The following is a 25,235-nucleotide window of genomic DNA, read 5'->3' on the forward strand; positions in this document are numbered from 1 at the left end:
TTTAAATCACGTTGAGCATCTGCAATGGTCGGCCAGCGATCGGCTAGCCGATTCGTCGCGCTGGCCGATCGGCTAGCCGAACCATTGGAGTCGGCCAGCGCGAAATCGGCGAGCCGATCGGCGTGGGCTGGCCGATGCGCTAGCCGATGCGCTGGCCGCCATTGTGGCGGCCCGATCGGCCAGCGATCGGCCAGCGCCGAATTTTGTTTTTTTTTAATTTTTTTTTAATTTTTTTTAATTCTTTTTTTAAAAAAAAATTTTAATTCTTTTTTTAAATTTTTGAAAAACTATATAAACGCGATTTTCTCTATCTCTAAATTTCTGTACAAGAGCAACATCTAGCGATGGACAACTACAACTAGCCCAATACAAAATTAAGACCTGAAACAGAAACATGTCATACCGTCGGGCGAGACCCCCGTTCGGCTAGCGGCAAACTATAACAGATTCAAGGTGGCTCGTGTGTGGAAGCCCGGATTTTTTTTATTATGTTATTTTTATGATTTTTAGTTAATGTACTTTTTTTTATTTAAATAAAATTAATGAATTTTCCCGTATATGTCTCGTAAATTTAATTCCGTATTTTAATCGTAATTTTAATTCCGTAAATGTAGTATATTTTGAATTATTTTTATTGCGGCTGGCTATGGCTAGCCTATGGCTAGCCTATGGCTAGCCTAAATCTAATGTGGCAGGTGGATTTTTTAGTATTGCTGACGTGACAGGGGAGAGAATGGCTGGCCTATTGCTGGCCTAGCTGGCCTAAGCACCATTGCGGATGCTCTTACAAATGGAACAAATAAATTCAACAACTTATAAGCTTTTCAAAATAAAAAGTCTCACTTCCAATTTATTTTATCATAATATTATAAACAACCATCAATTTAAAAAATTACCCTGCCTTCCAACTTCGTCTCTCTTTAACAAAATGTAGCTCGATTTTTCAAACACTAAAACTTGCAAAATGTTCAAACATTGCATCTTACTAACAACTTATTGCAACTCTTACCAAAATATAGCATACCCTTCTAAGTTGTATGGATTCAAGGTTCTTTAAATTAATCAAAATATAACAGCCTTAAACAAACCTAAGAAACCAACCCCCACAACCCAAAGAAATGGAAAAATTAAAATGGGAGAAATAAAGGTAGAGAAAGCGAAGCAGCAGGGAGTAAAAGTTATTTTGACCGAATTGAATGTTAGATAAAGCAAAACAACAACAGTATATACAAACTTTCACCCAGTAAAATATCGCAGGATCCTAACTCCATAAAACTGCGACTTGTTCAAGGGCTGGTGCAAGTTACTTCAGCCGCCACCTGCATCCACTAAAATTTCAGCTTTGGATTCAGATGGTATTTATCTCACAAGAGATCAATCCTTTTTCTTTCCCCTAATATATCATAACATTATATACCAATAGCTACAATGTTGACGTCAAAAGCAATACCAAGCAAAATTCACATCACTAAGGCTTTCAGAACTCCTCCCCCCCTTCTTCCACACATGGCAAGGAGGAAACAAATAGATTGGGAGTGACACAATCCCAAATGTGTAATCGACAAGTGAAATACTGATCGAGCCAGTCAAATAATAGAAGACCTAACCACCAAAATCATTCACTTTGCCTCCTATCCGTCCAGAGTTTGGAGACTTCATGTTTGATAATGATATAGGTGTTAATGGGGGAGAAGGTAATTTTTCCGTCCTCTGGACAATTTGAGAGGGTTCCAGTGCCTTGCCTGGATGAAATGCCGTTGCTCTCTGACTACTAGAGGGTATAGAGAAACTTCTGGAGACAGTTAGTTGCGGGAGAGGGAGTGGGGACCCTTCTTTTGACGACACGAATCGATTCCTATTCGTAGGAGATATTTCTCGATTTCTACTGACTAAGGGAGCTGAGTGTCCGATAGCCCCGGCAGATTGCATGGCCTTGGAGCCAAAGGACTCAGGAGGTCTAGGGAGCTCATGAAGCTCACTTATTTTCGGAGAAGATACTGGTGGAGGCGGAGCATTCTGAGACACATTCAACACTGGTGGCTGAAGGCCAGAAACAGAACCATGTAACCCTGAAACTTCTGTAGAGCTGATAGGTCCACTGGTGGGTACAAGTGGCTGCTTGTTATATGATTTGCTCACTATCGGACCAGAAAAGGCTTGCCTTTGTATCTTTTGGTTATCAGACCCACTTCGTGTGTCCAACTGCGGGACAGGAGGGGGTAGAGGGAGAAAATGCTTCTTGTTGCTGTTATCGTCAGCAGGCACCTGAGATTTTGGAAGATTGCGTGCAGATATGTGACCCTCTACAATTTTCTTCTGCTTCTCAATGTCCAGTGGAGATGAATGATATAGATTTTTTGAGCTCCCACCGGAGCTTTTGGTACTAGATAGGGATGGAGAGCTATTCATTGAACCCTTTGCATCATCAGGAGTGGGAAGCACATGTCTACTATATTTCTGTGCAGAATTCCTCATTTCTCTAATTCTTTCGCCAGGGTCAAACTTCTCAGCATATAATGGAGCAGAATGACTATTAACTGCTCTACGTTGTTCACTAAAGAATACATCCCCTTGGTTTCTGCCAAAGCTTAGCTGCATGTCAAGATTTTTCACCTGTGATGTTTGGGAACTTGATACACCCATCTGATCTAGCTGCACAATCAGTGTAACAGGATAGCTCAGCTACAGTGCAAAACTGCAACATAATAGGTTAATACTAACACATACTTAAGTGCAGACGAGAAAGAACAGAAATGTCCAGGCCACAGAGAATTGAAATCAAACTCACAAATAACACGAGTTTACCAATCTGATCATGGTAACAAATAGCATTCACCAACCAAAACTATGACATACTCTGGGGAGTTGAGAAAGAGACCCTAAACTCTCATCTATATTTTACAGCTTAGGCAAGGATGGTGACAGCAGATTTGCTTCTTTGAGACGTTTTTTTCTAACTTGTTCACGAATCGCAAAAAATATTTTTGATTTTTGCAGAAGCAGCTGACTCTTATTATAAGTGCATATATAGAAAATCATGATCCACGTGCATTTTAAAGATACCATTATAATCCTACATAAAATACAAGGAGATGAAGTAATTACATAATTTTTGTCCAAATAACAATTTATGAAAAGCTTCAACAATTTTTGGCCCAAGAAAATCATAATCCACTTATATTGCATTTTTAGAGATTCCATTAACATCCTACATAAAATACAAGAAGGAATAACTAATCCAAGGGGAGAAGTAATTACAGAATTTTTGTTCCTTTACAATAGCTTAAATTAGAGGATATAATAACTTTTTTTTATTGCTTTAAATTCACAGTCCAAAATGCCTTAGCACCCAGCTTTTTATGCACAATATATAGCATAGGATAACGAAAGCTCATATTAGAACAACACATTTTAACAATAGAACTGACACTTTCTATTTTAGTCGAGTAATTTTTACTGAAGTTGTAAAGTCAAAGATCAATCGAAAAGCTCACCTCCATTGAACTCCTTGATGTGGTAGTATTTTCAATCTCTTTCTTGTTCAGGGTATAGTCGAAACTTAGTTCTCCATCATCATTAGTCTGAAAACTGTCTCCATCGTTCAATTCAATTAACTCATAGTCAATGTGCTGCTTTTCTGCAACATTCTTTACATGTGGCTCTACAGCTTCGAGAGATTGTAGTCCCTTCCGGAAAAAGTTTAACTGGTTTCAGCAAACCAAAAACAAACATGAACAATTCAGAAGGAAAAAACACACGTAGAAGAGTTAATGATAACAATAAAAAAATAAAGAACCTGTGCCGCATGGTGACGAGCTGCCTGTGTCAATAGACTCCGGGACTGCCCTTGTTTCAGTGATTCTACACGAAAAATGCACAGCCTTGCAACCTCGTCATATTCTTCACAAACTGCCTTCAATTGCTCTGAGGTAAAAGTTTCCCCCTTTGCATGTCTTGATTTTCTTTTTTCTCTAAATTGTCCCAACATGTACTCAAATATTTCTCTGTAATTCATTTATGCAAGCATAAATAAGAATCAACCATGGCAAAGAATATATGGGAAAAAGATGCATCGAATAAGCAAAAACCTTTTCTCATCACACTGCAATTTCATCTCCTGCAGCAATAAAGAATAGTTAACTACCTGGAATCGAATCAAATATTGAATAGGTAGAAAACTGTTTCACAAGTCATGCTAAGACAGCAGGACCTTGCATGATTTACAGTCAAGAAAATACTGGAACTACAAACTAATTTGATTATAACAGAACCTTCTAGACAAGGACAGATGGTCAGGTTAATAGGTTATCACCACCACAATCCACACCTTCCCTTTTTTGCTGGGCATAATTATATGTGAGGTGGGTTGGCATTGCAGGATTAGAGTCATTCCAACATATGGTGGCACATAAATTAGGGCATACCAGCCAAAAAAACACATAAAACAATTTTCTCTGGATGACAAATAGAATAACATAGTTTACAGTATTTAACAACAGTAGCCAAGTTCAGTACCAAAACATTGTTTTCATATGCACTAATAAAGTTTGTTAGAAATGCTCAATCTTATGAAATATTTACAATAAAAAGAAAAAATTGACTAGCACAGTAAGGAAAAGCTCATAAAGCAGAGAACTTTAGACAAAAACAGTAGAATATACATCAGATTTCAATCAGAGCCAAGAAAATAAATTGGTAAAAGTTGATTTAGTCATACTTACTAAACTTGCATTAAACTTTGAAAACCTACATTCACCTTTCTTTTTCAGTTACAGGGGAAGTGTTGTCTGTGACAACAAATATTAATATCATTACTGATCCAAGGGAGATCATTTGTGGCTGAAAAAGCAAGCTTATGTCTAATCCGGACATGGTTACGAGTTACTACTTACTAGTAAGATCGTGTAAACCTTCCTTCGAGATAAGATCAAGTAACCCTTTATTTTCATCATAGGTATAACATTGGGATAACTTAAACCTTCAAACGATCATTCTATAGCTAAGAGACTTGGGGATAGAATTACAACAATTCACAAATATAAGAATGAAAATGAAAAGTATAGTGCTTAAACCTCCACTTTACGTAGCTCACTCAGGAGAGATTCTGATGGATGCGTTATTGTCATGATAATATGTGACCGCTGAAATGAAGAATTGGTATGTTAAAATAATCCTCTAGTTTAGAGGTAATACAAGAGATCAATAACAACAAATACTAACATAGCTATCAACAAGTTTCTGAAGTTCAAGCTGCACTTTCCCCAACAATGATATTGCACCTCCTGCAAAACCACAGAAAATCATCTAGCAATATATTTTGTAACATCCAATTATAACAACACTAAAAGAAAAAGGAAAAATGCTTCAATAAGAAATTAGAAAAAGAAACAAAATTTAGAGTCAAATAAATTGAGAGAACTAAGAACCAAAGATCAAGAACAAACACCATTTCATATTTTTGTCATACCACAGGGGATAGAGGGATGGTCAACTATGACAAATATATATGCACTGGTTGATAAAACAAAAAAGGGAGTATTACAATTATGAGAAATCATAAGCATCGAAGATCAAGATGTGTTAGAATTGAGAGAATTGTATCCAAACATGAGTTATCAACTTAATTTGTTTGCAATTATGAAACGTAAAATTGCAAAATTAGCTCTAGAAAAATTAAGACTACATATGTACAAGTTACATGAGAAAGTCACTTATACATCCAACGTTTTTTACACCATTCAGCATATCTTAGAGTTTATCTATTCAGTAAATAACATTATATACTAATATATATCATACATTTTTGTTTCATGTATCCATTCACCTTTTTCAAGCAAAGCCACTATAACAAAAAGATAAATATTTCCAGTGAACTGATGCTTTGTGTATGGCTTGATATTTATTGTAGAGATTAGTAAAACAACATATTACCAACATCACTCATTAATTCAATGAAAAACAAAGAAATGCCAATTAAGTTGAAGCCACTTGCCCACTCACCTCTATCTCCATCATCATGCATTGCAGTTTTGTCCAATAGACAATTCCCCATCTCTATCAACGACTCTGAAAACTCTGTAAGGATAATATATTTATTGTCTCATGAGAAAGCATTATAAAGGGCAAATTATTTGTAGATGTTTGTTGTACTAACATACTGTAAGTATATGGTAGATCCTAGCTAGAGGAACAAAGTATGAATGATTATACTATACTAAATGCAACCATGCACGATTAAACTTTTAATAAACTGTAGTAAGACCTTTGAGAACTCAAAACCAAAAAAAATGAAAACTAGCAAGCAAGATAACACAATCCAGAGCCCACATAAACCACTACCAGTATAGCAATATTCAGCGTTTCCGCTCCCAAAAATAGATGTGAACTAACTAGCAAACAAACATAAGGAAATGTACTACCATAAGCACTATTTGCTGAAGCAGCTGCAGCAGAAAGTAAGCCATCATAGCATGCTCTCATGTCTTTCATATCCTGCAAATCACAGCAAATACAGCCTACTTAGCTCCAAGCACGTACAGGATTCCCCAGAAACGGTGACAAACTACTCCAATTGTGAAAAAATAAAAAAAGCAGTAGCACCAAGAACTTTTAAAGCACGAGCACAAAACATTTCTTCACAAACTTGCTGCTTCACTCATAGCAACTAGTAATAAGAAATTGAAACCTGCAGAATCCAATCTTAAGTTGAGTTATCAAAGACCCAAGCCAAGCAAAAATATCCTAAAACACGGAATTCAGTTCCTTCATTTCATCTAACATCCCACCAACTATAACCCTTGATTTCAGAACTTAAGACTTAGGAATTGTTCGACAAACCACACAACTGATTGGACTAAGGCGTCAGCATTGGGTTCAAAGCAATGCACATGATTATGCGCCGAATTTGAACTAGGATCTGAATTCCGAGGCGGTGTAAAGAGTGAGTTGAGGAGGACTCTACTTGATGCACTACAACTAGAGCCAAATTCAAAGCAAACGATATTCCGCCGAGAGCGGAAAAACGAAAGGCGGCAATTAGATTGGCACCTTTGCTGCTTGAGCTAAGCCATCTACATGCACCGAAATATGGTGATCCCAATCTTCCTCTGGCTCGCCCTTATTCAGCCCCAATCTTCTCAGCTTCCCCAGAGGCGATTTCATCTCCAGCAGCAATAATTTTACTCTGAAATCTAATTTACAACTAAGACTAACCAGAATTTTCCAACAATAACATCAATCAATCAATCAAGCAGAGACACATACGGTGGGGAGAAAGGAAAAGGGGAAAATAGTGTGTGTATTGTAGAAGAGAGAGGGAGAAGAGAAGAGGGAGAAAAATTCTAACGTTATGCGCCGAAATTGTGAAGGCAGGCAGCACTTCTGCCGCTGTAACATACAGACTTAATAATTACTTATAATAAAAATAATAAAATAACAATAGCGACTGACAGACGGCTCTTCCTCAATGTCCTTTTTGGTAATTAGATGAGTCGGAATATAAATCATTTCACTTCGCCATTTATTATCGATTTGATATCGAATTTTAAAAAATTGAAATAGTTATGGAATTAAGTGTTTTTAATTTTATTTTTAACTGCGTAGGAAAAGTGTTTGGTTGTGCGATTAAAATTGCGTACATGTATTACTTGTATTAAAGGAGGGGTCTAGTCTACATTTTTGACTAGTTTGCCCTCCTACAAGATGGTCAAACTTGTGGACTCGTTAATCATTTCTTTGATCTCACATTAATTTAACTTTTCTTCTACGACTATTGATGGGAAATTAATTATACTTGCATGGGAGATTAACCGTAGCAGCATTAATAATGTTCTTTTTAGACTTTTCAAAATCGAATAAAAAATTATTTAAGTATGTTAGCCTGAATTTTCAGCATTCCTTGGTGAAGTCTTAATTTTAGTTAAATACAGTAATCCATATTTTATAAGTTAAGTATTACGTAATTTGGAAAGTTTATATTATAGTTCGAATTTGGAAAAAATGTTTGATTATAACCGGTAATGACAATGTCATGGCAAAATTTTTGTTGTTATATGATAAAATTTGTTTGAATGAACTTTTTATAGTCACGTCAATACGATAATTTTGACTTTTACTTAATAGTAACTGATTTAAGTATCAGTGATAAATAATGCCGAAGTAGTGATTTTCACCATAGTTGTTTTTTTCTTTCTTTTTTTTCCTGGATAAAATTTGTAAGAATATTTATACTCTTATGTGATCTATGTATCTATTGGTTTAATTATAAGGATCAAGTTTATATTAAATGATGAAGATTCTAATATTAAAGACGATTTCGCGATGGATCGATTTCGATTAAAGAATTAGAATCGGTTGTATTGATAACCCTCCTCTCTTACCTCTATTTATAGTGACATAATATATGTGTATATATATACACACACACAAAAGGAGTAATTAGTGTGTGCATATATACTAAATATGCATGCAGATATATTATTATATAATAATATGTGTAATTACGTGCATGTAAAAAATGCATTAGGATGGGCTATGATGGTTACTTATTAAAGTAACTTATATGCATGAATATACCTACTAAAGAAATGATTGTATATGTATAACCGTAAATGCAGTTAATATAAGCAGTTGATTTTGATAAGAGAAAGTAATTCTCTTAGAAACAATTAGCCGTATATTGTGTTATTGAACCGACGTGATTCATGAAACACATCTTTTGGGTGTGTATAAATACATGTGATCGGTATCACCATAAACACACAAAAAATATACATCTGCTTTATTGCATAAAAGAGTTAGGGCATGTTCAGTTTATCAGATATGGCTAGATTTGGGTCCATATCTGATCAAATTCTGTTGTTCAGTTTGTGTGTTAAATTTCTGGCAGGCCCAAGATATGGGGCTCAGCCCGTAACTGTTCATCAGAAATGCTCTTGAAATAAATCTTGGCAAATGGGTGGTTTTTAATTCTTGGGAGCCCAGAATTGAGGGACTTGAACACCTAAAAGACATTTTTGCCCCCAAATTTTTAGATTCCCCTCCAAATCGAGAATTTCAGCACACCTTACGGCGGCGGTGGCGGGGTAGTTTCTCACCGCGGCAGTGGCGGGGATGGGAAATCCGATGACCAGAGATGCATACCGGTACACCGCCGTTGGTTTCTGATACTGTGGCGGTGAATTTCTCTGAAAGTGCGGGGCAGCTGCTGCATAGGGCTTCAGAGGAGAAATTGAATGAAAAAAAAAACGGCTCTAATCTTCGATCCAGGTGAGCTTTAGGGCCAGAGCGAGGCAGCGGGCTCCGTTCAAGTTTCGTTTCCCCCATCTGTGCAGAGAAGCACCCGCGGAGGCGGCTACAACGGAGGAGGAAGTAGAGGTGGAAGCTGTAGATATGGAGGTAGCGGTAGCTACAGCGGAGGTGGTGGTGGCTATGGTGATGGAGGCTGTGCCTGTAAAATACCTAAAATTTGAGATGAAAATGACGGACTTATTATTTTTTTCGTTTGCCACAGCTTTAGGAGGTTGAAGGGTATGGCTCGGAATTATGAAAATATTTGGAGGTTTTTTTCGTCCTCTTGCTGGAAAAAAAGAACTATCACTTTTATTTATGGATATTAATTCATGGATACTGAACGCATGGATATAATTCAAAATAGGTGGGCCACACCATTTGAAATCTGGCCAAGAATTAAATCTATGCATTTGCTAAAAGGGAAAGTGAACGGGTCCTTACAGTTACTATATACATATTCTCGGCACATATATTTTAAATATATGTGTTAAAGTTTTGATTCTTTATCCATCAAAAGAATCAATAAAGATTTGAGGTCAAAGAGGAGATAACATCAATTATGAAGGATCCAGTTAAGGATAGGACGGACATCAATTGGTGGATTCAACCTCTACATCAAAAGAACAAAGCATGGATGGAGGTTGGTGATTTTATTTCCACTTATAGTATAAATGTTGTGGTTGAATTAATTCAAATCTAGAATTAGATTTCATTATCGAAATCATTAAAGTTGAGATATGGCTCACAGTTGGTATCAGAGCCAATCTAGATTTGGTTAATTCACCATTTATGTGATTTCAAAATCGATATTTGAATGGTCTTGGATTTTTCGATTTTGGTTAATGTGCTTCCGCTTATGTCTTGGGTAATTGTTTTATGAAATGTTAAAACAATATAAGGATATTCTACCCATTAAAGATTTTAATATTTAAATAATATATAACATGTTTATCACCAAAGTGGTCTTGTTATATTGTATTTATTTATTGAAAATGATGAATGTTAATTAATTGATCATGATTATAGAGATGCTATAAATGACATAAGAGTTTGATTGATCAATTAATTTTATTATCTATATACTAGGAGATCACCCAAAGGTGGATCATTGTATATAGTTAATAAATACGAAGTGGATTAATCATTTATTCATATGTCATTTAGTATGTACACCCAAAGGCAACATGCTTATTTGATATATGTTTAGTTTGATTAATTATTAAAGTATATATATTTAGCATCGCTGAAAGTACATGTGCTTAAGTATTACCCAAATGTTACTTGAATGCATGTTATTTAAAGTTTTATTACTGTTTATGAATCTGCGTTAAAGAACTCAAGCACGAATAGATAAGCATGTATAAATGTTGCAGCTTTATAAAATTTGTGTGCATATGCTAACTCTGTCATTAAATTAATGGGCAAAATTATCGAGATTGGTCTAAACAGATCCGACTTACGTTGGGTGTAAAGATAATGGACCATGCCATATTAATGGAAGAGGAATTTCAACCATTATGGAAGAGAACTCCGTAATTGAAAGTCTAAATTAAGACTTGGGAGCGATCAAATAGGTTGAGCTTTATGAGAATGACGATGGCAGAAAATTTGAGGTCATTTTTTCTCCTGACAGAAAAAGCAACGGAATTTATTAAGAAAATTAAAGAGCGTTCACGATCGAGTTTGGCTGATAAGTCAAATGTAGAAGCATAATGAATGAGCTTACTACAAAGAAGTTTGACTGGTCTCAGCCGATTCACGATCATGTGACAAACATGTCTAACTTGACAGACAGTAAAGTTAACGACCTTGAGAATGGAGATTCATGAGCAATTGTCGGCCAAAATTTATCATAAACTCCCTACATTTTGAATTTAGCCTGTTCCAGGTGAATTATAACACCACTAAAGATAAATGGGACATTTAAAGAATTAAAGACTATATTAGTTTAAAAGGAAGGGAGATTAAAGAAGATAAATTATCAAGTTGTGAATCTTTCTTGAAGGTGTGGACACCAGTAAAGGAAAACTAAGTAAGTAAGACAAAAAAGGAAGGATAAATCGTTTCTGAAAGGTCCAGAAAAGCATATCCATAAGGAAAAGAAGTGTTTCATTTGCAAGAAAATAGAACATTTCAAGAAAGATTGTCCTAAAAGGAAGGCTTCGTTCGATAAGAAAGTTGAACATAACGTTTTTGTTTACTTTAAATTAAATTTTATCGAAGAGCCTAATAATACTTAGTGGCCAGTTTTGGTGCTACAATTCATATGTCTCATGTTAAACATGGATTTAGTTTGATCCAATCTACAAAAGGATTTAAACAATAATTGTTCATAAGAAACATGATAAAGGCATGGAACGAGGGCATTGGGACTTATAGATTGATCTTAGACAACGGATGTCATGTAGATCTTAACGGTTATCTCTATGTGTCTGAGTGTGCTATAAATATTGTTTTTGTAAGTGGATTGGATAACTTAAGTTTTAATATCAAGATTGGATATGGTGTATCCACATCGTACCGAAATGATTACTATTATGGTAATGGTACATTATATGATTCACTTAATAGATACAATCTTGATGCAAAGTTTTCTGAATCCTTATTTAATATTGAAAGTCGAGGCGTTAAGCGTTGTTCGTCAAGTAAATGTTTGGCGTTCTTGTGGCATTAAAGATTAGGTCCTATTTCCAAAGAAAGGATTATGAGATTGGTAAAGTACGAAAGTCTTCCTCAAAGTCGGAATTTAGTGTCCTAAATATGTGTGTTGATTGCATTATAAAGAAATCAGCCACGAGAAGCACTCAGCTTATTAAGTTAATACATACTGATATATGCGGTCATTTTGATACTCCTTCTTGGGTTGATAAAAAATTACTTTATCATCTTTATTGACGATTACTCACATTATGGAATAAATATCTATAGCATAAAAGATCCAAGCCAGTGAATGTCCTAAAGGTATTCATTGACGAGGTGGATTGCAGTTAGATAGAAAGTTAAAATTGTGAGATCGGATAGAGTTGTTGAGTTTTTATAATAGATATTGTCCATGTTCATTTGTAAAGTTTCTCGAAGTATAGGCATTTTGTGCACGGTATAGAATGCTTAATATTCCACTACAGGATGGTGTAATGGAAAAGTGGAATCGTACATTAATGGAAATGGTTAGAAGTATGTTAAGTTGTTATACTTTACCCTTTTCATTGTGGATTTATCCTTTAAAGACTACGATGTATATGCTTAATTAGGTTCCCGGTAAGACAGTTCCTAAAACTCATTTTGAACTGTGGACGGAAAGGAAACCTAGCTTAAGGCATATTCGTATTTGGGATTGTCGAGCATAAGTAATGTTATATATGATCCACATGAAAAGATTTTGATTTAAGGATTGTCAGTGAATTTTTTATTGGCTATCCGGAAAAATCAAAAATCAAAGGGATATACACTTTACTGTTCTAACCATAGTACGAGAATATTTTAAACGGGAAATGTGAGGTTCATTGAAAATGTGAAAATTAGTTGGAGTGGTGAAAGATGGATGTTCATGAAGTCCACGATAAGGTCCATCCACATATTGTTGCACCTAAGGCTATTGTTCTATTGTGTCACAATCAAAAGACACAATAGAACAACATGATGATGTGTAAAACCCACTAATCGAAAATGAAGTAGATGAACCTGTCACAATTCTACAAGAGAATAGTGAACCACAATAAATATTGAATCGATCAGTAAGGAAAAGAAAATAGGTTGTTTCAAATTACTGTGGTTTACACTATTAAAACTGAATGTGACATAAGCCGTGATAAATATTTACTCATTCCAACGAGCCATGAAAAGTGACTATTCTTCAAGAATTGTTTTGGCTTTGGTGGCTCATTATGATCTTGAGCTTTACCCGAATGGATGTAAAAACCATCTTTCTGAATGGAGAAATGGTAGAGAAAGTGTATATGGACCAACCTGAAGGAAAGTGTATATGGACCACAAGACAAGAAAAATTAGTATGTAAGCTGAGTAAATTAATATATGAGCTAAAATAAATTTCCTGTGAATGGTATTTTAATGTTTAATGATACCATTATGTCATATGATTTTGTAGAGATCATTATTGATTGATTATCTATGTAAAAATCAGTGGGAGCAAGTTTATGAATTGAGTCTTATATGTTGATGATATTTTGCTTGCTGCAAATGACATGGGTATGTTACATGATCTTAACAAGTAGTATCTCACTATAAGGATTGCTCCAATTCAGAAGGGAGACAAGTTCGGTAAAATGAATGTCCTAAAAGTGAATTGGAGCATAAGGATTTTGAAATGAAGATATAAGTGAGACATCTTTGTGATCGAAATAGAAATATTTTGAGTTTATCTCAAGGATTATTGAATGTATTTCACAAAGGATATATCAATAAAATTTTGGAGAGATAGAATGGAAAATTGCTCTTTAAAGATAGCTCCAATTTAGAAGGGGGACAATATCCTAAAAGTGAATTGGAGCGTAAGGATATGGAAAGAATTCCATATGCATCAGTGGTTGGGAGGTTGAACTATGTTCAAATATGTAGGTGACCGAATATTATATTATTGTTGGTATGTTGGATCAATATCAAAGTAATCCCGCAAGGATCACTGGAAAGCTGCAATGAAAGTCTTCAGGTTCTTGCAAGGCACTAAAGAGAACATGTTTATATAAAGGGGATCTGATGACTTAGAAGTCATTGGATATTCAGATTCAGACTATGCCGGATGCGTCAATGGTAGAAAATTGACGTTTGGCTATTTGTTCCTTTAAGTCGTGGGAGCAATATTATGGAAAAGTGGAAAATAGTTTGTCATTGCTATTTCCACTATGAAAGTTGAATGTTGACATGCTTTGAGGTCAAGGTTCGTGAAAAGTTATTGCGAAACTTAATCTTGGGACTTGGGATTGTTAACATTATAGCCAAGCCGCTGAGAATTTACGGTATAATTTCGCTGAAATCTTCTTCTAAAAGAAAGACAAGTACTTAAAAGGTGATACATATGACGTTGAAGTACTTTTCGGTAAATGAAGAAGTCAGAAACATGAAGTGTCCATTGAGCATATTAGGACAATATAATTGGAGTGGATCCATTAAATAAAGGATTATCACCCAAATGTTTATTGGCCATGAAAAGCATTTGGGTATTATGGAGGAAGCCTTGCTATACGAATTATATTGTGCTCATAAGGTGTAAGACACTTGGAATTCAATTAAAGTTGTGTTTCTGTTTATTGAATATGTTATCATTATAGTTTGTATACAATTATGGTTCGTGGATAACATATAATAAATTGAGAATAAAAGTTCTATCTCAATGAAAGGTCAGTATAAAGTTAGAATTGGTTTGTGATACATGGAAGGGATCATGTCGCTTAATGATGTGTGACCGCCATGATTCGATTAGTTCTAATTTTATATGGTATTTAAAGGATTTATGAACTTGATATAAAAGTGCGCAATATGGTTATTAAACCATCAAGACGACACAAAGGTCAAGTGGGAGAATGTAAGAATATTTATATTCTTATGTGACCTATGTATCTATTGGTTTAATTATAAGGATCAAGTTTATATTAAATGATGAGGATTCTAATATTAAAGACGATTTCGCGATGGATCGATTTCAATTAAATAATTAGAATCGGGTGTATTGATAACCCTCCTCTCTTACCTCTATTTATAGTGACATAATATATGTGTATATACACACACACACAAAAGGAGTAATTAGTGTGTGCATATATACTAAATATACATGCAGATATATTATTATATACTAATATGTGTAATTACGTGCATGTAAAAAATGCATTAGGATGGGCTATGATGGTTACTTATTAAAGCAACTTATATGCATGAATATACATACTAAAGAAATGATTGTATATGTATAACCGTAAATGCAGTTAATATAAGCAGTTGATTTTGATAAGAGAAAGTAATTCTCTTAGAAACAATTAGCCGTATATTGTGTTGTTGAACCGACGTGATTCATGAAACACATCTTTTGGATGTGTATAAATATATGTGATCGGTATCACCATAAACACACAAAAAATATACATATGCTTTATTGCATAAAAGAGTTACAGTTACTATATAGTACATATTCTCGGCACATCTATCCTAATCTAAAGTGACAGTTTGGTGAAAAGACAATTTTATCCTTCTTGGAGGGAATATATAAAGCTATTTTGTTTACTTTTTTTGTCATTTTAAGAAATGACCACCATAAAATAGAAAAGAGGCCAATATTATTGGACCAAAAATCTATACAATCAAGAGGGACAGACGAGAGAGAAAGGTGAGAAGAAAAAAATGAAGAGGAAGGAGAATGAGAGAAATGCCGGTGGCGCCGGTTAGGTGGTTGTGCAGAACCACCAAAATACTCCGGGGCACACTACAGCGAGGGCGGCGAAGCGGGGCAGATGTATTGGCGAGGCTGTGCAGAAGAAGTGTCTGCGATTCAGAATGGAGGTCGGCGGGGCAGTGGCGGCAAGGCGACGACTGGCTACGAGAAACAATGAGAGAGAAGGGAGAGAATAAGAAAAAGAAGAGGAAGGAGAAAGAGGCACCGGCGCCGGCTAGGGGGTTGTCAAGTCCCTCTTCTTCCTCTCCGTCTCCCTATCAATGCAGCGGCAACAAGGTGGGGCGTGAAACCGAGAGAGATGTGACACAATGGCGAGAAGAAGGAAAGGAGAGAGACGAAGGAAAAAAAGAAAAAGCAGCGGTCAGTGGTGGGCGGCGCCGGCTGGCCGAGGTGGGTGGGATAGGTGAAGCAAGCAGGCGTGAGGTAGGGCGGAAGACGCTGAGATGCAGGGCGGTGAAGCGGTGGTAATAGCAGCTCCGATTGGGAAGAGATAGAGAGAGAGAAATGCCGTATGTTTGAGAAGTAGGTTTGATCAATTATTAATTTATGGAGATATAATGTCTGGGCTTTGTTTTGGGCTGTTTAATGTATAGTGATATTATAATTTTACATTTGTTGATATTAAATTTATTAGCTATCGATTTGTAATTATAGGAGGAGTTGAATATTCATGACATAAGATTGTAATTGATTCCCAATTAATTTTAGAAATTAATTATAGCAACGTCTATATCCCCTATTATATTTAATTACATAAGTTATACTATCACTAATTGTATAAAAATAATTTATATATAATTTTAAAATAAAAATATTTTGAAATATTAAATTCTTAATATACACTAACCATTTAAATTATGCTTCCTTCGTGAGAAGAGAGTTGAATTGTATTCCTTTGTAATGAAAAATTAATTTGTTAAAAAATTATTATAATAAATACTTATATGTGATTATGCTTTTACCAATCTTTTTGATATATTCATATAATTTATTATTTCACAAATGTTGTTGTGGTTACTTTAATATTTTAATTACAATAAAATTTAAAATAGATTCATGTAAACAAACCAAATTAATCAACAATTTTTATTCCTTTCGAATTGTGCCAAAGCAGTTGAGTACTACTATAATTTCAACCTTAAAGGTGTATTTTTATTTTATTGATTTGTAAATCAACTTGTGGTATAATTAAATTGTTGTAATGGATATTTGTAGATATAATTATTTGTACGATAAAATTATTAATCGTATTTGTAGTACATTTCTTTTTTTATGAATTGTATATATAATGATAATTACAAGGTTAGGTAATCATATTTTGGAGGGTCAAATATTGGGTGACCATAAAATTGGCCATAAAGTGTTGATTCCTCAAATGTCTTTAATACCATCTGATTCAAAGTTGCTAACTTGCTATTTAGATTCCAACGACGACAATTTCCTTTAGCTATGTCGTATGCAATGACCATTAACAAAAATTAAGGTCAGTTTCTCTCTCATGTTGGACTCATTTTCCACTAAAACATTTTTCTTTCTATCTCTCTTCTTTACCAAATTTGCATTAAAGTTTATGTCATTTCAAAAAAATTTATTTTTAGGGGACGGAGGGAGTATATGATAAATGTATGTGACATATAAATGTTATGACAATATAAGTTTAATACTATTAATTTATATTTTTTAAAATAAATATATTGAGATGAACGGATGATAATTTGGTGTCATGTAGGATAATAATAATAATAATAATAATAATAATAATAATAATAATAATAATAATAATAATAATAATAATAATAAATACTCTCTCCGTCATTGAATAGAAGTCTCATTTCTTCCAGGAAACGAATTTTTGTTTAATATTACTACACTCATGTTAGATTCTATTAAAATTGTATAAAATCATATGCTGAATATGAAAGGGTTCATTTACAGTATCTTGAGAGAAATACAAATTTCTTTTTGTTGTTGTTTATAATGTTATGTATATTCTTTATAATTACTTTATATTCTTATTTGTAAATATGTTTTTATATTATTTATTCTATATTCTTTATTTTAATATATTTAGCTGTAATTATATCTTCATTACTTGAAAATCTTTTGTCTCGTGCATAGCACGAGTGTTAATTGTATAAAATTGTTTATTGAATTTGAAATATTTGATTTAGGAATAAGTGAATTTTTGATTTAGAGTGGGACAAGATAAGCATATACTCCCTCCGTCCACAAACGATAGATCTATTGTTGTTCGGCACGGGTTTTAATGTAGAATTAGTAAAGTAAGAGAGAGAGGGACAAAAAGTAAGTAAAGTAAGAGAGAGGGGAAGAAAACGTGAGTAAAGTATGAGAGAGGGAAGAAAAAGTAGGAAAAGTATGAGAGATAAACTTTCCATTTTTAGAAAGTGATCTATTTTTTCGGACATCCAAAAATGGCAAAAGTGATATATTTTTTGTGGATGGAGGGAGTATTTGATTTTGTAAATCTTTCTATTGTTATGAATTCTTATTTCCTATAGTTTCATTGGTATTAGTATTCATTATATGAAAAATCTTATGTCCCGTGCATAGTACGGGGGTTAATACTAGTATATTTAAATATATGTGTTAAAGTTATGATTCTTTATCCATCAAAAGAATCAATAAAGATTTGAGGTCAAAGAGGGGATAACTTCAATTATGAAGGATTCAGTCAATGATAGAACGAACATCAATTGGTGGATTCAACCTCTACATCAAAAGAAGAAAGCATGGATGTAGGTTGGTGATTTTATTTCCACTTATAGTATAAATGTTGTGGTTGAATTAATTCAAATCTAGAATTAGATTTCATTATCGAAATCATTAAAGTTGAGATATGGCTCACAAAATTCTCAGAATTCGGAGGAGATCCTTTACTCCACCATTACTACTACACTCCAACTCTACCTACTCACAATAAAATAAAATAATATTATAATTATGGGCTATTTTAATAAGTGATGGTGAATTATTTTATTTTATTATGAACGTAGAGTAGGAGTGGAGTAGGAGATCCGGTCCGGTCATCTTTAAGCAACCAAAATAATCCGGTAAAAATATCAGCATTACTCAACCAAAGTATTGAGTATTACATTAAAATATTGAGTAAAAGCCAAAATTGGTCCTGAACATATGGTCATTTTACGTTTTTGGTCCTAAACATTATCTTTTGAATTTTGTGGTCCAGAACATATGGAAATTTGATCATTTTGGTCCTCCGTCAACATTTTCGTTAAAAACTAACGGTCAACGGATTTAATCCCGATTTTGACCACATTAAACTTTTAATTTCTGATTTTCTTACTCCCTAATAAATAAAATAATTAGCTTCATCTGCGGGCTTTCCATTCCGACCGCGCCGCTCCCTTCTCTCCCGCCGCCGCCGCCCTCCATCAGCAAAAACCCAGATCAAGAACGGCAACCACTGCAGCAAAAGGAGACGAGAAGTGAAAGCTTCCCCAATAAAGGCGCAAACTTTGATGCGAATTCGGATTGTTTTAACAGTTTGCCGTGAGAATTACGTGGTGGCGCCACTACTTCAACGGCTTCCTCTCCACCAGCTATGGTGGTGCCACCCCCTTCCCTGCAACTCCCCGTTCTGCTCCACCCCACACTCTTCCTTCCCCTCTTACTATCTTTGCGCTATCACTAATTGCCCTTTCGAAACCATCAAATTGAGCACTTGCCACAAGTTTCCTGCCCCTCATACTAAGCCTACGGCGACGGCAGCTTCGTCGCTAAGCTATACCATGGCACCCTCCTGATAGGTCTTAGAGACCTATCTACTGATCGGAGCACCTGTTTAGTAAAGATTGAGGAAGGAAATAAAGGAAGCGGCGGAAAGAGAGAATAGGGTTTCGAGAATAAGCTTTTTATTTCTTTGCTCGATGCTTTTTTGACTCTCTAATGAACTCTATTATATAGAGTTCGGACCCTTCTTGATTCGACTCTACAATTCGAGAAATAATCAAGAAGAAAATCCGAAAAGATTTGCAAATAAAAATAAAGATTTATCCTAGGCAATATTTGAAAATAAGGAAAGCAAATAAAAAAAGATACATTCTAATCTTTAGTGAAATATGAAATCCTTGAACTTAGTGGGCTTGGGTGCGTCTCTTTTTGGTCTCTCCTTCCTTCCTTGCACTGGGCTCTTCCTCCTTACCTCACGTCCTCTTGCTTGGTGGTCTTCATGCACGTATGCATGGTGTTCTTGGAGTGGTTGTTGGTCGAGGGTTGAGCCCCTATCACCTCCCCTCCTTAAACCTCTCCAATTTCACAATTGGCTGCGCGCATTCTGTCCTTACAGAACCCATCGGCGTCGCTGGATTCGGCTGCCAAGGGAAACCCAGTAGAATTGACGGACAAACACACAGTAGCTTTCTAGAGAGAGAAACTATGCATCCCCATTAGCTGAGTCATTCCCCCACTTTCTCTCTCCCTCACACACATCAAAGACATGAATATTCGTCTCCATCGAGACGGATCACAGCTCCTCTCTCTCCTTTCCCTCTCGCTGTTATCGGCCTATGTCTCCTTCGCTGCAGATGATGAGGGGAAGAGGAAGAGGAAGAGGATTGAGAATATTTAATTTTAATTTTAAAAGAATGTTTATAAAAAAAATTAGAGAATTAATTAGGTAGTAAAAATCAGAATTAAAAGTTTAATGTGGTCAAAATCGGGATTAAACCGGTTGACTGTTAGTTTTTAACGAAAATGTTGACGGATGACCAAAATGATCAAATTTTCATATGTTCAGGACCACAAAATTCAAAAGATAATGTTTAAGACCAAAAACGTAAAATAGTCATATGTTCAGAACCAATTTTGGCCTTTACTCTAAAATATTCATCTTAACATTCTCCAATTGAATAATGGAACAAGTATTGTTACACGACGACGGAAAACTGGAAGCAAACTCAAGAATATTGTTACTATTGGCTGTAAATGGAAATTTTCTCAATGTTCTAGCTAAAACACAAATTAAATCAGAATTGAATTATTAACAATTTAGTAAGCATGAATCAAAGATGCTTGAGAGGGAGAGAGAGAGAGAGAGACCATTTGTACGCTAGCTGAATGCAATACAATTTCAAGAATAAGAAGACACTCTTACAATAGCATAAGCATTCTTTCCTACAGAATGTACCTCCTCAGAAAGCCAAGTTAGATACACCAGCAAACAAACACAACTACACCTTAAAACATTACACTCAACATTTTCACACCATAACCATACCAAAACATTAAACATTAGTAAAATGGTTTGTCCCAATAATGTCATAGTTTGGGCTCTGTTGACAGCGTCGTGCCACCGCCACTCCCACTCCCAACAGTCCGGTTCGACTCTGCCATTCTAGAAGCCAAAGCAAGGATCTCAGGGGATCTCTCCCAGTTTCCTGCCTTCCTGCCCCAACTCGAATGCATTCCACCCCGACCTCCATCACCCTCCTTTACTGTACTTATCTCAGGCGACATTTCACCTAATCCACTACTCTTGTAGTTTAAGCCGTCATTGTCGCTAAATTGGCCTTCGTGTTGATCTAAAACCGATCCAATATCCCCCCACACTCCCTTTCTTCCCATCTCAATGTCATCCACAGCTTTCCCCATGTTAGGACTATTAAAACCGCCAGTCACAGATCGCACTGGCAAGGCAACTTCTCTGGGCACCTTGGCTCTAAATTTATTCCTCGATGGAGGTATGGAATTACATAATGTCTCTTTGAAGTTCAGCAGTAATCCTTTGTTATAGGGATTGGCACGGCGGTCATATCTGTATCTAAAATTCTCGTAAGTAGTCTGCAAAAGAAGCATAGAAGGACAAAAGGAAAGTAATTAAAGCCTGCTCGAAAATAGTGAACTTTGAGCAAAATATACAGTCCCTCCTCACCTGATTTGTGCAAATCAGATAGAGATGGAATGTCATAAGACCACCAACAAACCAAACCGCAATAAATGTGTAGATAATAAGAGCCATGGAGGCAGGGGTTTTGATCATTGCTCGCCATATAGATATCTCGTAATGATTCATGATCCTTTTGATGTAAACCCAGCAGAAACCGAAAACATACACACAAAGTAGGGTGGTAGTGAAGACAAACATGAAGAAGAACCGGTAGTTTCTCTGCAAAAAAAAAAGATTGTAAATTTCAGAATATATTACTGTGATGGGATATGAACATTGTTAACTTCACACAAAGCTTAGCAAAATGAAAGATTACTTGCACGAACCTTCTAGCTTAGTGTTCTTAATTCAGCAGATACAGGTAAAATATCGCATAAAGAAAATTTTTATGCAATTCAGGAGCCAAACTCAAGTTGGATATGAACAAATAGGGTAAGACTTGTCCAAAACAAAAATGAAAGCAGATCCCATAAATAAATAATGTTAAAAAAGGATATTCATAGAGATGATTCATAGTAGCCTCCATAAGGATAAACTATTGATTTATGACCATCATCAAAAAACATATTGCAAATCATTAAGTGAAGTCAAGTAGGTTATTCCCCCAAGCAATTCAAAAGGCAAAAGTATTTGTATTTAAGTAGTGTGCATATCTTACCAGTCCTATGCACTGTCCAACCCAAGGGCAGTGGTGGTCAAATCGTTCGACACAGTTATTGCATATTGAACAGTGGGAGCAACGGGGAGGTCTATACAGCATGCATGTGTCACAATACTTAATTTTCACCGTCATGCCATTTACTTCTACTTCTTTAACACGAGCCAAGCGTAGTTGTGGGGTTTGAGTGCCTCCAGTGTTATCATCACAAGCTTCAGGCTCGGGCGGATGGGCATTTCTAGGAATTATACCTGGATCTCTTCCAGAAGTTAGCAGCAGGAGCATTAAATCCTGAAAATCAAACAGAGTGTTGAGACTTTTGGCATAAAAAGCTTAATTGAAGAAGTAAATCACCATGATAAATCATCAACCAATATTAATCCAATTAGAACATTTCCTACGTTGTAGTTCTACATGAGTATTAAAAATTCTATGCGGGTGGTTTTCAGACTATTTTTATACTTCATACAATAGTATTCCAGCAATATGATTCCAATAAATAGTACTCCCTCCGTCCCACATTTGGAGTGACAATTAGTTATGGCACGAGTTTTAAGGAATTGGTGGAGTGTGTAATTAATGAAGTGAGAGGTGGAGTGTGTAATTAATGAAGTTAGTTGGTGGAAAGTGAGATGAGTTGACTTTTAGATTTTGATTTATGTTTTGGTTTATTTTTGTGTATATAATGGCATTTGGGTGTAATTTGAGTGAATAATGGGGTAAAATGTTATGTGCAAATATGGTAAATTCTAAATGTTACTCCAAATGTGGGACGGACTTTTATGGCAAAATGTCACTCCAAATCTGGGACGGAGGGAGTAGAATTGTTATGGATGGAGTCCTACTCACAGTGACCTGATTGAATTGGGAGAAGCCATATGTATTATTGCTTAGACAATCTATTGGAGAACCGGGTAATCAATTAACATTATGAAATTTTCATACCAGCAGAGTATTCACTGTTCATGTAAAACAGTGCAAAAGAAATGTACTCCATTATATACCACTTCCTATATTAGGACACTAGCTAGATGTAATCAAGAGGAAGAACTACTAATGTGGCTACTGCAGTATTTGAGATTTTCTAATATGTCTGATTATCAGAGTTAAACTGCAGTGGTTTTAAAGAACTTGGGAACAAAGTACAAATATACACAGTATCGGCTAACAGTATCAAACCTTACTGTTCACAAGTGCTCCTCTGAACCGAATGCCTTTTGGCCAACAACATAAAACAATGTTTGTGTACCCAAATAAGGAATTAACTTTGACCATGACGATCCTATATAAGAAATAATCCTAATGATACATATTTTTTAAGATAGAAAATCTCAGAGATGGTAGCAATCTTTGCAGGCATATTTACTTGGGGTGGGTGAAAGAGAGAGAGAGGGCATACACATGATGTCAAAACAATGGCGATTGCCATAATATATCCTCCCCAGTTATCATAAGAATCACTCATCAGCTTGTGAGCGACAAATACACAAAAAACAGAGATGGGAGCTACGATCAGGAATATAGTGAGAGCCAGTGATCTTACATCCGGCCCAAAAATAAGCCTTCCTTGAAGGAAGAATTTCTGCACCAAAAAAAAACAAGTCATAATTAAGCCTTCAACAAAGACAAAGTATCGCTGCAGAATAAAAAGTCACAAGGTATCATATCACACAGTCATGAGTCATAGTCATCAACTGTATATGTTTATGTTTTAGCAAGTTACTAATTAAGTTCCAGAACTGAAAGTTAGGTGCGAATAAAATCACAAATGACGGGTCTAAAGAGAATGAAGTTGCAAAGATAATATATATGGCATCTGATTCTCAAATTTCTAGTAAATGGCCTTACACTGTGAGCTACAAAATGCTTGATGGAGCTTAAACCCTGAAACCGAAACTTCCATAACATCTAAATAAAAGTTCACAAATCCAAAAACACGATTACGGATTGATACAGCCAAGTCATTTCACATCTTAGACTTGCTGCAGTTAGATAATATAGCAGCATATCAATCATCTATGAGCTAGAGCAGTTAACACCTAAATCAAACTCTCCCTAATTGCCAATCCCCTCATTATCACTATAGCTACTAGGTCTAGTACAACTCCCTCAAAAAACCACAAAAATTATCCTAAATAACCAAACAAACAACATATTAATCAGCAAAAGCTGCTCAATTTAACGATCCCTTCATCCCTATTTTATAGCTTCCTCTTCTCTCCATTGGCACAAAAATCACTCAGAGCTCAAATCAGCATAAAAAAAGTAGATTAAAGCGAACAATCCCATAACAAACGAAAAATTATTCATGAAAAAGAAAATAATTAAAACTCACATTACTGCCTTTCCAAGCCTGATATATCCGGACCTCATCCGACCCGGTTTCGGATCCGCCTACCCTGTCGGACCCCTTTGGGGGAGGAACCACATACATTTTGTAGCGCAGTTTCCTGCCTTGATTTCAAAATTCCCACTCTCAAGTTCAAATATGTAGCATAAATCCTAGCCCCCAAAACAAAATTGTCAACAATAATTATCACCAGAAACAGTTGAACACTGAACTGAGCAGCAATCCCAGCAGAGTCGGAGTCCCGGCGAGAATGGAAAGGCCGTGTTTGGGGAAATGGGAATTGATATTTCCTGTTTCTTTTACTCCACTTGGAGTGTTTTGCCGCTTTTCCTTTTTCTTTTTCCTCACCCCTTTTTGCGTGTGCAAAGCTTTACAGGAACGCCGAGCTGACGTGGCGCTTGCTTATTGGGAGAGTGGGGCCCATGGGAACTAGTGCCATAATCATTTCTTCCAAATTCCATCGCAATTCTCACAAAAAATAATCGGTAAAAAGGTCGTTTGCATTTGATTTGATGAAATGTTTTTGAGTTTGAGGAATGAATTTCTTGATTTATAGAGCATCGAATTCAATGCATGCAAGGTCCCAAACTCTGACTTTGGATGGAAT

General features: G+C 35.5%; 2 protein-coding genes across 4 annotated transcripts; both read right to left on the minus strand.

Moving 5' to 3' along the window:
• Positions 1-1,148: 1,148 nt before the first annotated feature.
• On the minus strand, positions 1,149-7,380 carry LOC125214094 (uncharacterized protein At2g33490-like). Of its 2 annotated transcripts, XR_007175062.2 has the most exons (10): positions 7,048-7,380; positions 6,420-6,492; positions 6,001-6,075; positions 5,221-5,282; positions 5,073-5,141; positions 4,089-4,117; positions 3,797-4,004; positions 3,495-3,704; positions 1,451-2,652; positions 1,149-1,319 (listed from the first exon to the last, which is right to left on the minus strand). XR_007175062.2 is itself a non-coding variant. In XM_048114971.2 (9 exons), exons 1-9 carry the CDS (start codon positions 7,159-7,161, stop codon positions 1,603-1,605), a joined length of 1,890 nt encoding a protein of 629 aa, XP_047970928.1. In that variant the 5' UTR covers positions 7,162-7,380; the 3' UTR covers positions 1,149-1,602. The 2 variants fall into 2 exon arrangements, 1 of the variants encoding a protein (XP_047970928.1); XM_048114971.2 differs by having other exon boundaries at positions 1,149-2,652.
• Positions 7,381-20,802: 13,422 nt separating this feature from the next.
• Positions 20,803-24,976, minus strand: LOC125216232 (putative protein S-acyltransferase 7). 2 transcript variants are annotated; one of them, XM_089069111.1, is made up of 6 exons: positions 24,819-24,976; positions 24,614-24,728; positions 23,678-23,860; positions 22,279-22,569; positions 21,606-21,839; positions 20,803-21,514 (listed from the first exon to the last, which is right to left on the minus strand). In XM_089069111.1, the coding sequence occupies exons 2-6, from the start codon at positions 24,710-24,712 to the stop codon at positions 20,993-20,995; spliced, it is 1,329 nt and encodes a 442-aa protein (XP_088925237.1). In that variant the 5' UTR covers positions 24,713-24,728; positions 24,819-24,976; the 3' UTR covers positions 20,803-20,992. The 2 variants fall into 2 exon arrangements, with proteins under 2 accessions (XP_088925237.1, XP_088925236.1); XM_089069110.1 differs by having other exon boundaries at positions 24,614-24,732; positions 24,819-24,963.
• Positions 24,977-25,235: the final 259 nt, after the last annotated feature.

This window comes from Salvia hispanica, chromosome 3 (assembly GCF_029641045.1).
Source record: "Salvia hispanica isolate PSC_SH4W2 chromosome 3, Shi_PSC_v1, whole genome shotgun sequence".
NCBI lineage: Eukaryota > Viridiplantae > Streptophyta > Magnoliopsida > Lamiales > Lamiaceae > Salvia > Salvia hispanica.